The sequence below is a fragment of the Desarmillaria tabescens genome, assembly GCF_030435595.1.
Source record: "Desarmillaria tabescens strain CCBAS 213 chromosome Unknown EV420scaffold_3, whole genome shotgun sequence".
Lineage (NCBI taxonomy): Eukaryota > Fungi > Basidiomycota > Agaricomycetes > Agaricales > Physalacriaceae > Desarmillaria > Desarmillaria tabescens.
In genome coordinates this window covers 304,144-316,961 of record NW_026848302.1, presented here as the reverse complement: position 1 = coordinate 316,961, position 12,818 = coordinate 304,144, and the positions used below count along the sequence as shown (strand labels likewise).

General features: G+C 49.3%; 3 protein-coding genes across 3 annotated transcripts; 1 reads left to right on the top strand and 2 right to left on the bottom strand.

Moving 5' to 3' along the window:
- Nucleotides 1–1,124: 1,124 nt before the first annotated feature.
- On the top strand, nt 1,125–6,553 carry EV420DRAFT_1260723 (acetyl-CoA synthetase-like protein; the record flags this gene model as incomplete). The annotated part of the gene is made up of 15 exons (XM_060467017.1): nt 1,125–1,833; nt 1,882–2,023; nt 2,074–2,259; nt 2,318–2,702; nt 2,754–2,869; nt 2,924–2,989; nt 3,047–3,912; nt 3,960–4,146; nt 4,195–4,676; nt 4,738–5,075; nt 5,136–5,313; nt 5,365–5,490; nt 5,542–6,155; nt 6,209–6,303; nt 6,361–6,553. 15 exons carry the CDS (start codon nt 1,125–1,127, stop codon nt 6,551–6,553), a joined length of 4,683 nt encoding a protein of 1,560 aa, XP_060337392.1.
- A 1,011-nt stretch (nt 6,554–7,564) lies between these two features.
- On the bottom strand, nt 7,565–9,629 carry EV420DRAFT_649375 (diacylglycerol acyltransferase-domain-containing protein). The gene is made up of 14 exons (XM_060482920.1): nt 9,312–9,629; nt 9,151–9,255; nt 8,957–9,103; nt 8,890–8,899; nt 8,786–8,837; nt 8,717–8,729; nt 8,626–8,654; nt 8,326–8,566; nt 8,240–8,272; nt 8,148–8,187; nt 7,974–8,088; nt 7,875–7,919; nt 7,720–7,810; nt 7,565–7,664 (listed from the first exon to the last, which is right to left on the bottom strand). Exons 1-14 carry the CDS (start codon nt 9,422–9,424, stop codon nt 7,598–7,600), a joined length of 1,101 nt encoding a protein of 366 aa, XP_060337391.1. The 5' UTR covers nt 9,425–9,629; the 3' UTR covers nt 7,565–7,597.
- On the bottom strand, nt 9,559–12,818 carry EV420DRAFT_649441 (P-loop containing nucleoside triphosphate hydrolase protein). Its single transcript, XM_060482921.1, has 11 exons — nt 12,586–12,818; nt 12,479–12,525; nt 12,357–12,423; nt 12,065–12,309; nt 11,890–12,018; nt 11,443–11,834; nt 11,141–11,389; nt 10,657–11,091; nt 10,017–10,606; nt 9,879–9,960; nt 9,559–9,827 (listed from the first exon to the last, which is right to left on the bottom strand). The coding sequence occupies exons 1-11, from the start codon at nt 12,657–12,659 to the stop codon at nt 9,693–9,695; spliced, it is 2,445 nt and encodes an 814-aa protein (XP_060337390.1). The 5' UTR covers nt 12,660–12,818; the 3' UTR covers nt 9,559–9,692.

Genomic DNA, 12,818 nt, shown 5'->3' with positions numbered 1-12,818 from the left:
GACGACCCGGTTCATCCAATACAAAGTTCCCCGAGAAGGGCGCGACATGAACCCTATATGGCCATGACATACGACCCCAAAATATGGGATTGAGAGCTGCAGGCTGGCGTTTTCCGTGTGATAAGGATAAAAATCAAAATCAAACCGACTGGCAGAGTCGAAAAGAGCACGACCCCTCCTGCTGAGGCAGTTCATGATTCTACTAGAATTCCAATCCAGTTGAAATTCTGTATTGAAATTGGTACCTCAGCGACATCAGTGCCGAATCTGGAATGCCAAGCCTCTACTTTAGCCGCCCTTGACAGCCAGCGATGCCTTTTTTTCGGCATTTTCGGGACGTAGCGGCGACGCTTGCAGGCTACTTGACGACACGCATAATGGAACGCCGGTATTTACGTATATTTGTTACTATCCCTTGAACTGGACCGCCATCAAAGTTGTCAGTCGAACTTCTTTTCCATGCGTCCGTTGCTCTGTCCCACAAGCGAACCGATACGGTCCACGGACCAGGCTCAATTAGTTTCTATGACGAAAGAGAGGCAAGTATCGTCCTATCTTCCAGTAACACGTCTTCGTTTCCACTGATTGCGAGGTGTATAGGTTCCTGTAGTATACTGCGACCCTGGCGGCGCTCTGAGCTTGCTGGCGTGGCTCAAATGACTTTCACTACGAAAGAATTGCAAGGATATGCTGTCGCCCTCGATAGGCGAACTGCTCGGGCCTAAACAGATCAAAGAAGAAATCTGCAGGAACAGGACTATTTTTGCGTATCTTCCGGCCCCGTAATTCCGGATCCTCATGAACGAAAATTATTCCGTTCTTCGATTCGATTGCCAAACTCAGAATTACATGCATTCGCTCGCTCCATGGGTCTATCAAATTGTGATGCAAAATCGTTTCCCACATTATCACATTTTAGCTCGAGACTGTTTTCCGTCGCTTATATCCTTGGATGTGAAACTCCACGTCGTGTGCTTCCGACAGTTATCCTTTGTTGATTGGCTCCGTCTGGCTTCCTTCATAAGCACCGCCGGTCGACGCCCTCTACTTAAGCCTGGTCTTCTTCCTCCCCTTCTCCTGAGGAGCCGCAGAGTCGGATTTGCGCTAGAAGCCCTTCTGACACCATGTCCATCCCACTCTCCTTCTTACGGGACCTCACCCCCTCGTCAGGTGTCTCTCTTGGAGACCTGATTGACGAACGTGTTGTCAGCTCAGGACGGGTCCATACGCTGCTTGACTGTCTCTGCTCGACATCAGCGCCTGCCATTCATTCACCAGACGCCTCTCGGCCATCATTAAACCATGACATCCTCCACTCTTTTGTCAAAAGCTTTGCGCTTCCCCACTCCCCATCCAAGTCGCCACTGGGTCCTAATGATAGAGTTATGATTGCACTTCCCACTGGGCCCGAGAACGCCCTCGCCCTTCTTTCCCTTGCTACCTATCACACCGTCGCCCCGGTTAATGCGAGCTGCACTGCATCCGAACTTCGAGAAGACGCACATCGCTTGAACGCCAAAGCAATTGTTTCGACGAAGGAGGCGGAACATCGATTGGAGCTTCTGGCACTTCGAGATGCCCTCGGCTGCGAGATCGTCTACATCGAAGGCCACCCAACCGGACCCGCCGGATTGTTCACTATGACCTTGGTGGGCGGTAACATGATCATTCCTCCGCCATCGACGCCACATGGGCTTCGTGACCAGTCGCTCGTTCTCCACACTTCGGGTACTAGTGGAAAGAAAAAGGTTGTGCCGTATACTTTACGGTCTTTGATTGTGGGTACTTGGGCCGTCGTTCATTCATGGGATCTCCAACCACGCGACGTTAACCGTGAGTAATATTTCTATGCACTTACTATAATTCTAACTTTCAAACTAGTGAACATGATGCCACTTTTCCATGTCGGCGGGATTGTACGAAATCTATGGGCCCCCGCTTTCTCTGGCGGAAGCGCAATCATGTGCGCCGGTTTTGACGCGATCGCATTCTGGAATCTCGCTTCCCAGCTACATGCGACTTGGTATGTCATATTTTATTACTTCGTCTATTTGGTTGACGCTAGTGGTAAAGGTACTACGCCGCGCCTACCATCCATCATGCTGTCCTTACGTCACAGCCCGATTACATTGAACCAGATCGCGACATCAGCATTCGTATGATTTGCAATGCTGCCGGTGGTCTACTTCCCTCTCTCGCTGTCGAGCTCCAGAACCGATTCAAAAAGGCCACCATTTTGCCCTCGTACGGGATGACGGAGTAAGTTTAAACTCTAAATTTCTATTCTCGCACACTGATGGCCATGATCTTTATTTAGATGCATGCCAATCGCGTCTCCGCCTACGACGTACCGACTTGAACGTCCCGGATGTTCTGGAATAGCGTGCGGTCCATACATCTCGATCCGTGATCCCTATGATTTGGAGCGCGAACTACCAACCGGGAAAACAGGAGCAGTGTCGGTCCGCGGACTGCCCACGTTTGAAGGGTACGAGGTTTCTCCGGACATCAATATGCCTCTCGATACGTCGGCTTTCTCGAGCGAAGGCTGGTTTGATACGGGAGACGTGGGCTATGTGGATTCTGATGGTTACCTATTCATTACTGGTCGTTCGAAGGAGATTATCAACAAGGGAGGAGAAGTTATTTCACCCTTTGAGATTGAGGAGGCTATTATGACGGCAGCGAGAGACCATGTTAAGGTATGCGGCATCGATTTATGAATCTATTTATCAGCTGAACATTCATCAAAGGCTTCTCTGGCTTTCGCAATCGAGCATAATGCGCTGCAGGAAGCCATTGGTGTTGTTATAGTTCCTCAGCCTGACCGGCCTCGCGTCGGACTTTCACAGCTCCACGATCTACTAAAGTATGTGGAGCTGTAGTTTGCTATTCCGTCAGCTGAGCGGAAACTTTGTTTTAGAGACCACTTGCACCCTTCAAAGTGGCCATTTGCGATCGTTTATATGGCGGACTTACCGAAGAATAGGTGCGGCTTTAAGCTTTAGTGTTTATTGTATGTCCACCAATGACCTATCATCGTTAGTGCTGGCAAACCTCTTCGAATCAAATTGGCGACTCGGTTCGGTCTTGGATGCATGACTGACAGTGTCCCTGTGGTTCAACGTCATTTCGAAGCAGAGGTTCCTCCTCCATTAGCAGCACTCTCCGAACCGGTCGCATGTTCGAAGGTGTCAGTTGACCTTAGCGCACTCAAGCGTACACTGCTATCCACATTTGGAGTGTCCGATGTTGCCGTACGTTTCCGCCACGACGGCAATCCCGAAGCTTTTGTCTCCATGACGGGCCAGGACGTGCCTGATGAGGAAACTCTGATAAAGTACATATCCGGAATCCTCCCAGGCTACATCCTACCTGATCCTCTCCGTGTTCTGAGGACTCCGCTGTTGAAGGATGCTGATGGCCAAGTTGATTTCGCCACTATGGAAGAGGAGTTCGCTCGCCAGAACGCTTCAACCATGACATCACGCGAACTTCTCATCCGCGACATCATCTCTGACCTTCTCTCCGTCGAGTCGGACAGGATCAAAGGAGATTCTGATTTCTTCCTGCTTGGCGGCAATTCTCTTCTTCTGGGAAAGTTATCCTACTTCATTCGGAAGGCCACAGGCGCAAGTATACCCATCTCTGCGATTTTCACTAACAGCACTGTTTCTGGGATCGCGGGGCTAATCGAGAGTCAACAAGAGCATAGCATGTCCAATGCTACCTCAATGATGTCTCTCCCTTATAAGTCGATACCCAACACACCTTCAGACTCAACATTGAGCTATGGCGACCAGGACGACATGGAATCGTCTAAAGGATTTCGTGGACAAAGTCACCCTCTTTCTATCTTGGTTCAGGTCTTCCCATTCATGTTTTTCTATCCTCTCAAAACCGCTTTGACTTGTGAGTAACTCGCAGTTCACGTCTCAAGTTATCTCACGATACATCAGGGACACTTTTGTTGTACGTTATGTCCCACCTGGCTAGGTATATCGACGAATCCTTCTGGGAACGTATGGGAGTCCTACTATGCTGTATTGCTGCAGCGCGGTTAGCGACACGAGTCGTAGCACCAATCGCCGCGATAGCATTCAAGTGGGTTGTCATTGGAAAATATAAACGTGGGACTTACAAGATGTGAGTGTACCGTTTGTTCACTGTATGTCATTTCTGATCAACGAGTAGGTGGTCATCATACTATCTGCGATGGTGGCTCGTGAATCAGAGCCTGCGCACAGCTGGTCGTGGCGTATTCGCAGCACATCCAGCCCTAGAGAAGCTCTACTTCCGTCTTTTGGGTGCCCACATAGGCAAGAACGTCCACATAGCGCATAAGGCGAAGCTCAGCGAGTTCGACCTCATCAGACTAGAGGATGGCTGCCGCCTCGATACTGCTCTCATTCGCGGGTTCTGCGTTGAGAGGGATGGGCAATTCCGTCTCGACAACATTGTTATTGGAAAGAACGCCGTCGTCAATACTTACACGCAAGTGGCACCCGGGGCTCGCATTCCAGACGGCGCCGTCTATGGTCCTCATTCATCAAGTAACGAAGCCCCTTCTCCACCGGAGTACGCAGCATTCAATAGGACTTCTTTGCGGGAACCACGCTGGTTCTTGAAAGTTTTCGTTGCCTATCCCATTTTTGGTTTGGTGCTTTTCACATCCTGTAGGCGCATCATTAACTAGCCTTACCGTCCTTCAACTAATCATTCTATTTATGTTACAAGATCTACCCTGGTTCGCGTGCATCTATTTGATGTTACAGGAGACTACCTTTATCCGACCTCGTGGTAACGCTCTTGTCGCTGTGATCTATTGGTTTGCTACATCCGACCGAGTACTCTATCACGCGGTGTCAAGAATCGTCAGGGCCGTCTGCACTCCACTTCTTCACCTGGTTCTCTCGATCATCGTGAAACGCATCTTTGGTCTGAACAGACCCTGCAAAAGTGAAGATGCGTCACAGCTGGTTTTGCTTCGCCGATACATCAACTCTGTGCTCCTGTCTCAAGATCATCTCAAGAACGCTTTCTCTATTTTGGGTACCCATTATGAGGTTGTTTCTGTGAGTCGTCAAATTTAGGCATTTGGAGTTACCCCGACTGACATCTTCCATTTGATATAGCTTGTCTACCGTGCGATGGGCGCCAAGGTTGGTCGACGAATCTACTGGCCCGGATCTGGAATGTACTGTCTCGAACCGGAGCTGTTGGAAGTCGGTAACGATGTCGTCTTTGGGTCGCGTTCTGAGGTCTTCACTACCGATGCAAATTCGTCTGAGAAGGTAGTTATCGGCGATGGCGGTAAGTGAAATTAGTATGCTATCTCACCCTAAAAACTCAATTCTTGTAAAGCTATGATCGCCGACCGAGTGGTCCTTCTCCCAGGTGTACGCGTGGGCCGGCGCGCCGTCTTGGGATCAGGTACTATGACTACACGGAATGCTTACTACGAGGAGCGCTCAACATGGATGGGTAGCGGTACGTCATGTTTTTCCTTGCGCGGCTTCATGTGCTGACATCGAAATCAAGATCGTGGTCAAGCCATCTGTTTCAACAAAGGTTCAAAGGACCCCGATCCAAATAGCGACACGACAACACCGTTTGGCAAGGCCTTCTACAAACGCCAAGCGGATTACTTTGTCTTCCCGTACTCCATCCTCCTGTTCATCAACGTTGTCGTTGCTTCATGTTCTGCCGCTTTCTGGTCGATCAGTGCTGTTACAGCAGCTCAGATCCTTCGCCAGTTGCACATTCATTTCCCGGAGATCCACTTCTTCAGCCCCATCTGGTACCGCGTCGTTGTACTCTATGGCCTCATCGCTCTCAGTTTTACCGTCGTGCTCAACCTTCAAGCTCTGGCCGCCATTTTATGGGTAATCTTGACCAAATGGATCGTCATTGGACGCCGTCATGTGGGAAAATTCGAATGGGACAAGAGCAGTTACTGCCAGAGATGGCAACTCCACCTGGTCCTTTCCCGCCCGCTTTACAAGGGGTACGGAAATGGGGGAATCCTACTCCCCCTTACGGGAACTGTTTTCATCGTATGGTATTTGCGGGCGTTGGGTGCTAAGATCGGCAAGAACTGTGCCATATATGTCGGTGGTAAAGCTGGTTTGATGACCGAACCCGATCTGGTTGAGGTAATGGTCTCTCTTTCCATGGAATACCTTTACTAAAGATGATCTATTGGCAGCTTGGCGATGATGTGACCCTAGACAACTGCTCAGTCGTGGCGCACATCAACTCGAGAGGAAATTTCGCGCTTAACGGCCTGAAGATCGGTAATGGGTGGGTTGCTCGGTTCACTTGTACTCTAGAACATTCTCTCACACAAGTTTTTTGCAGTTGTGCTATGCGAAGTGGTTCCAGATTGCTTTCCGGTGCTTCTATGGAGGATAGCAGCATGCTGTGTGAGCACACGCTTTTGACATCGGGCGAGGTCGCCGAGTCGGGTGCTGTGTACGTCGGGTGGCCTGCGAGACGGGTCGATAACTTGAAATCGTGGCGGAACTCGAAGGAGCGAACCGACGTGAAGTGAACTTGTTGCGTTCATTTTAATTGTATTTGTGAGTGCTTATGTCCCGGCTCGATGCGACGGAAACCTGAGCGTGCCTTTGAATGTTTAAGTTCATAGCTAGGCTGCTTTGCCATTAGAATAGGTCTTGCATTGTTATACGCTCATTCGCATCTTCTTAAGCACTTATCTTTAAATTTTACCCGCATTGATACCTTGAAACCCTCTGCTTGGGCCGTCTACACTAAGACGTTAGAATCGCGGGTTAATGGGAGAATAATATGTACTACAGCGCTTTCGTGGTTAGACTATGTAGACACCAGGGTTATGACATTACCATGCTTTCAAGTTGACTTCGAGTAAAGATACCGTTGGTTTGGCCTTTTACACGGAACTAAGCTTGTCCGACTTTTGGAGCCAATTCCCCGACAGTTTCGTACATGTGCATTCAACAACCCCAACCGAGACGCTCAGGCTTACAACCACATGCTTTCTGATTCAGGCTTGTGGTTCAAGAATGACACGGGCGGCGATTTGAACTGTCGTTTCGAGGGCTACAGTTACAGTTATCTGCCTAAAAATTTCCGGCTCACATGAAAATTGTATGTGTTGATTTTCAGATAACACGCCGCTGGGGGCATACGGTCTTAAATTTTTGACTTGTTCACTATAGCAACTCGGGGTCGTCCTTTATCTTTTGTCCTATGCGTATGGTCTTGGCATTCCACCTTTTGACGTTCACACTCCTCGGAGGACATCCCCTGCCGAGCTAATCGCTTGTGGCTCCTCCCACTATCCGTGCAAGTTACTCCGCGCAGCAGCGGATCAACAATTGACCCAGCGGCCAGTAGCGGGTACGCGAGGAAAAATGAATCTTACAAGGGCGCCTCGACGCGTGGGAAATTTTACCGATGACGATATGGATTTAGATCTAGAGCTAAGTTATGTACGTATAGTGATCGCGTCGCAGATACCTGACTGCAAGCAAGTTAAGAAAGAATAATAGCGCTGTACTGGGAATAAAATGTTCTGGAGTTACAACCAAAAAAGCCGTTCAAAGAACGTATCCTAATCAATAATATTCAACTCCCGCTTCCTGGCCTTGGCAAACTCATCCTTGTGGGTATCCCAAATCCTGTGTCATCATTATAACCATCGCTAAGAGCTCAGGGGGGAAGAGAAAAGCGTACCGCTGTAGTTCCGTGATGTAAAGAGTCTGGATGCGCTGAACCTCCTCGATATCTGGTTGATTAACTCGCTTCACGGGTATGGGTCGTCCGACTGAGGAAAAACTTGTCAGAATATCTGTAATGGAGCAACGCCACATGCAGGTTCAAAGTCTCACCGACGGCAGTTATTCTCCGCCTATAAGGGAGTAGCCCGAGGTTATCTAAAGCATCCCTTGTCATCGAGGCGCCGGGGGGAAAAGAAACAGATAACACACAATTGAGCATCCCTCTTCCGTGGAACAGCGGCAAAGTAAAGCCAAAGATCGCCTGAAATTTCTTCTGGAACATGTAAATGGCAGTCCCCTTCTCGTTGGGCATTTGCGAGAAAATCTGATGGATTTATTGTTTTTTTTTAGTTGGCCGCCTTTTCATGGGAAAATAAAACCTACGTCGTTTTCTCCGAAGGAGAATACCGGTACGAGGTCCGCTCTTCATGAATGAGTAAACTAAAAGTTGATTAAAAGAAGCAAAAGAGACCGACCCTTCCTGGATAGCAATCTTGATGAACCCTAGCCTAAAGGTGATTTCAAAAAAGCAGGTAGCAACGATAACGGTAAGATAACGTACCGTTTACGAAGAGTCAAGTCGGCGGTTCCTGGATGAGCGCTCAGGCTCTCTGCAGCCCCTCCGACGACGATGGTGATAGACTGTCCTGGACCGCTCTGCAGGATGTTACTGCACGACCTCTTACTCACGCTCCCCATTCCCGAATGTATCATGAACTCCCGATAGAACGGAAGCTTAAAGTTGCTAGAAAGAGTAAGGAGATGTGTTGTAATCCCAGGGAAAAGTCTGGAGAATCCAGTCACTAAACATTTATCGAATGAAAAAAAAGTTGAAACAATGAGATGGGCTATGATAACATACCGTCGGTACCGAAGTTTGCAAAAGCTCCCCTGGAGATGACCTTGAGCTTGGCGGGAACGTAAAACAAACCAAAGATGAACCGCAAACGTACATGCCAATGATACCTGTTCGTAACCTGTTTGAGAAATTATAAACATTTGTAGTCCGTATGTCGACATACCATGAGGGTGGTAACCAAAAACATAAGTGCGACTGGGCGGCAAGTCTGCCTCCTACAACGCAACAATAGTCAAAGCCGCATTCCTTCGTCAACGACGGACCGACCTTCAAGCATCTGCATGGAAAAAGTGTCAAAATACACCCCAAAACAGAAGCCAAAGTGACGCCTCACGTAATAGGATAATATGCCACGAAGTACCTCCACCATGCACACCGGCGGTACCAGTGCCAGACCCGCCCCCCGTGCTCAGGCGACTTGTCGAGGTAATGCACCCATATCATATAGCAAGTAACGAGAGGCCACAACGGTGGAAAGGAACTGGTTCGCTGTCAGCCCCGTCACCCCAAATTGCGACACCAACGTACCACAGGAAGATGAACAGCGTGCAGGACCCGACTATCAGAATGGACCAGATGGCTACTGCCAGCATTTCTAGCCTCCGTTGGGCCGGTATCGAGGATGGAACGAAGCTGGACGATGCTCATTTCAGCATACCATCGAAGCACCCGAACGAAACGGTACGAACTCGATATTGTCATGAAGCGATTTCTTTACGGGTGTTAGCGGTGTCGTTGCGAGCCCCGAGAGCCTCTTGGCAAGTGACGGCTTCGACAGCGGCGGAGAGTGCTTCGTCGACATTTTCGTTGTTGCGGTTCCAAGTAGGAATTTGTCCGCTGCCCTGCTCTGCCAAATTTCTGGGGAAAGGCTCTACACCGCGTTCAGGACTGCAGTAATTTGGGAAGCAAGGACTAGGCAGAGTGAGTTCCACGTGACAATCGCCACGGCAAATGGCATTACTCATAAAGTACATGTAACGCGCAATTATTCAAGTATCGGCTCATCTAACATTCATCTCTCATAGAACGTACAAGAAAAAACAGGGTGAAAGATTTACAGTCCTTTTTTCTTACGCATACAAATCATCATCAGCATTATCCTCCGTGAATCCTGCATTTCCGGAAGCAACACCTGCTGTCGCACCCGATGACTCGCCCTCGGGGAACTTGAAGTTGTTTCCAAACCCTCTCGACTGTTGCAGGTTCTACAATGCCAAGTCAGTTCGCTCTAAGCTGCGCATGGGGAGGTAGCATACCTGAGAGAACATCTCGTAACGTCGAATGTCTTGGTCGGAAACAGAACGGCGGGCATACTTCATCGCCTCCTCGAAATGCTCCCTAAAATCAGTTATAAGCATGCAATGCCCCGGCCGGAAAACTGTGCGTTCGCAGACCTTGTGATTTGGGGGACGGGGTCCTCCTCTTCCACGTCCTCTTCCATCTTGTCGTCACCAGCAGCTTCCTCCTTTTCTTGCTTTTCTCGTGTCCGTCTAATATCGGCATCGATGGACTCTCTGATGGCCAACTTTGCAGCGCGCTGGCAGATTTCAGTCAAATCCGCGCCGGAGAAGCCGTGCGTGTTCTTGGCCAGGAAGCCAAGATCAACTTCAGGAGCGACCGGCGATTTCTTTAGGCATGCCCTAAGGATAGACAGGCGCGAAGGCTCGTCAGGTAGAGGAATGTAAATCAGCTGGTCGAGACGACCAGGACGAAGCAGGGCCGAGTCGATCTGATCGGGTCTGTTCGTCGCGCCTATAATGAAGACATTCTTCTTCGAGTTCATTCCGTCCATTTCGGTAAGAATCTGGTTCAACACGCGGTCACCGGCACCGCCAGCATCTCCCGATGATCCACCACGGGCCTTGGCAATCGAATCCAGTTCGTCAAAGAACATGACACACGGCGCGGCAGCCCGAGCCTTATCGAAAACGTCACGAACGTTGGCTTCAGATTCACCGAACCACATCGTAAGCAGCTCAGGGCCCTGAAAGATCGTCAGTGCATATGACAAGGCGCCAAGCAATATACACGAACCTTAATACTAATGAAGTTGGCGTTGCACTCATTCGCAATTGCCTTCGCCAAGAGCGTCTTACCGGTACCGGGTGGGCCATAGAACAAGACACCCTTCGATGGCGACATGCCATACTTGATGAACTTCTCGGGGTGATCCACTGGGTATTGTACGGTTTCCTGGAGTTCCTGCTTGACCTTTTCCAAACCACCAATGTCGTCCCAAGTGACGGTAGGCACTTCGACAACAGTTTCCCGAAGAGCAGAGGGATTAGAGGTGCCCAATGCGAATCGGAAGTTGTCCATGGTAACACCGAGGGAGTCGAGAACTTCGGCATCGATCGTGTCCTCATCGAGGTCAATCAAATCCATCTTTTCACGGATTTGTTGCATGGCTGCCTCCGAACAAAGAGAGGCGACATCAGAACCAACGTAACCGTGGGTGTCAGCAGCGATCTATAAAATGTTGTTTAATGCCAGCTTAGAAAAAGCAAGACCGACATACCTGCTCAAGGTCAACATCGTCGGCCAACTTCATGTTCTTTGTGTGTATACGCAGAATTTCAAGACGGCCAGTAGGGTCAGGGATACCAATGTCAACTTCACGATCGAAACGACCGAATCGTCGCAAAGCGGGGTCGATAGAGTTGGGTCGGTTAGTTGCAGCCATGACCACGACGTTAGACCGCGCCTTCAGTCCGTCCATCAGTGTAAGGAGTTGGGACACAACACGACGCTCGACTTCCCCGTTGGTCTTTGAAAACAAGTCAGTCACGAAGATGTAGATGAAGACATTAAATGACGCACCTTTTCACGCTTAGGAGCGATTGAGTCGATTTCATCAATGAAGATGATAGCAGGCGAGTTCTTCTCGGCTTCCTCAAATGCCTTCCTCAAATTACTCTCACTCTCTCCAGCCATCTTACTCATAATTTCCGGACCATTAATCAAGAAGAAGAAAGCACCAGTCTCATTTGCAACCGCACGTGCCATCAACGTCTTACCCGTTCCAGGTGGACCGAACATGAGAATACCGCGGGGAGGCTTGATACCAATGGATTTGAAAAGTTGAGGATGACGGAGCGGTAGCTCGACGAGCTCGCGAATCTGTGCCATCTGTTTGCGGCATCCACCGATATCGTCGTATCCAACATCGTTGAGATTTGATTCCTCGTCTTCGCGCTTGACAGGGTCTCCCTCTGAAACATAGGGATGAGTGAAAATGACATATGTGAGGTTCGGGAAGAAATTTACCGGTGTGAATGACAGTGTCCTGCGCTACTATACAAAATTCGGCGGGGTCTGTCTCAATAACTTTGAATTCGACCGTTCGCATGCCTCCTCGGACAAGGAAGGTGTCGCCCTTCCGGACCGGTCGGTAAGCTATAGGAAATTAGCATCGGAAAGGATAGCTGAACATGACGCCTACCTTCAAGGAAGTATGGTTTGAGGTAAACATCGAAGATATTACCACTGAGGCCCTCAACTGAATCGTCAAACGGCAAGATATGCACTCGTTTTCCGTATTTGATGTCGAGACATGGGTGAACATTGACGAGGTCACCGAGCTTGACTCGCAAATTGTTACGGGCGACCTTGTTCATCTGGATTCTTCCTTCTTCAACATCATCGGAGCTCAGACAGATCAAAACGGTATCCCGTCGCTTCTTTCCTCTGCATTTCTGTTAATTTTGGGTTCGGTGATGGTGGTAATCACATACCGGATGATGATAGTGTCACCTCGGAAGAGAGACAAAGTCTCCATCGTAGCGGGGTTGATGGTCGCGACTAGAGAGTACCACTATTAGCTGTTCGCATGTCACTGACGAGTTCTGTTACTCACCAGAGTTATCATCCGTCGACGACTCATCAACAATCAAACGATTTGGCCTTGCAAGACATCCGGATTTCAGTACACTTCACCGAGAATAATCCAAAACTACTCACGACTTCTTGGGCCGCAAAATTGCAGTTGAAATGTCATTGGGACCGGGTTGCGGGGGTGCGCCACTGGGATCAGCCATTATAATGGAATCTGAGTAGAGAAATAGTGGGACAGATGAACGTTATAAAGGAAAGAGGTGAGGACGCGCGTCCACACGTTACAGTGTCGCTGGCAAATAAGCACAAATCAGAACACGTGGGGTCCCCTTCCCGCTGTTTCTGGAAGTTACTACCCGTCT